Here is a 266-nt window from a genome sequence, read left to right on the forward strand (position 1 = left end):
TCACAAAAAAGGGAACACATCATCCTTCAAAACCACCAATTGTCTTAGTTTTGAAATCTTCAAAAAAAACAAACAAAATGAAATTAAACAATCACAAATCAGAGCAACCCAATGCTTCTTTGATTCTTAAAATTGTGGCGCTCAAAACACCATGAACAGAACCCACTACCTCCATTTTTTGCTGCCTGGAGGTTGGATTATTGTTACCACAAATCATTATTTGAAATGTCACTGTCAAAATTGAACCATTTTGTGCATTTGCAGTG

General features: G+C 34.6%; 1 protein-coding gene across 1 annotated transcript in view; it reads right to left on the reverse strand.

Annotated features, from left to right (window-relative positions):
• Positions 1-266, reverse strand: part of LOC107030858 (homeobox-leucine zipper protein HDG11-like) — an 8,076-nt gene continuing 7,810 nt past the window's right edge. The window contains exon 6 of the mRNA XM_027911976.1: positions 1-57. Coding sequence (XP_027767777.1) covers positions 1-57 — 57 coding nt within the window. The remainder of the gene's footprint in view (positions 58-266) is intronic.

Source organism: Solanum pennellii, chromosome 9 (assembly GCF_001406875.1).
Source record: "Solanum pennellii chromosome 9, SPENNV200".
Classification (NCBI taxonomy): Eukaryota; Viridiplantae; Streptophyta; class Magnoliopsida; order Solanales; family Solanaceae; genus Solanum; species Solanum pennellii.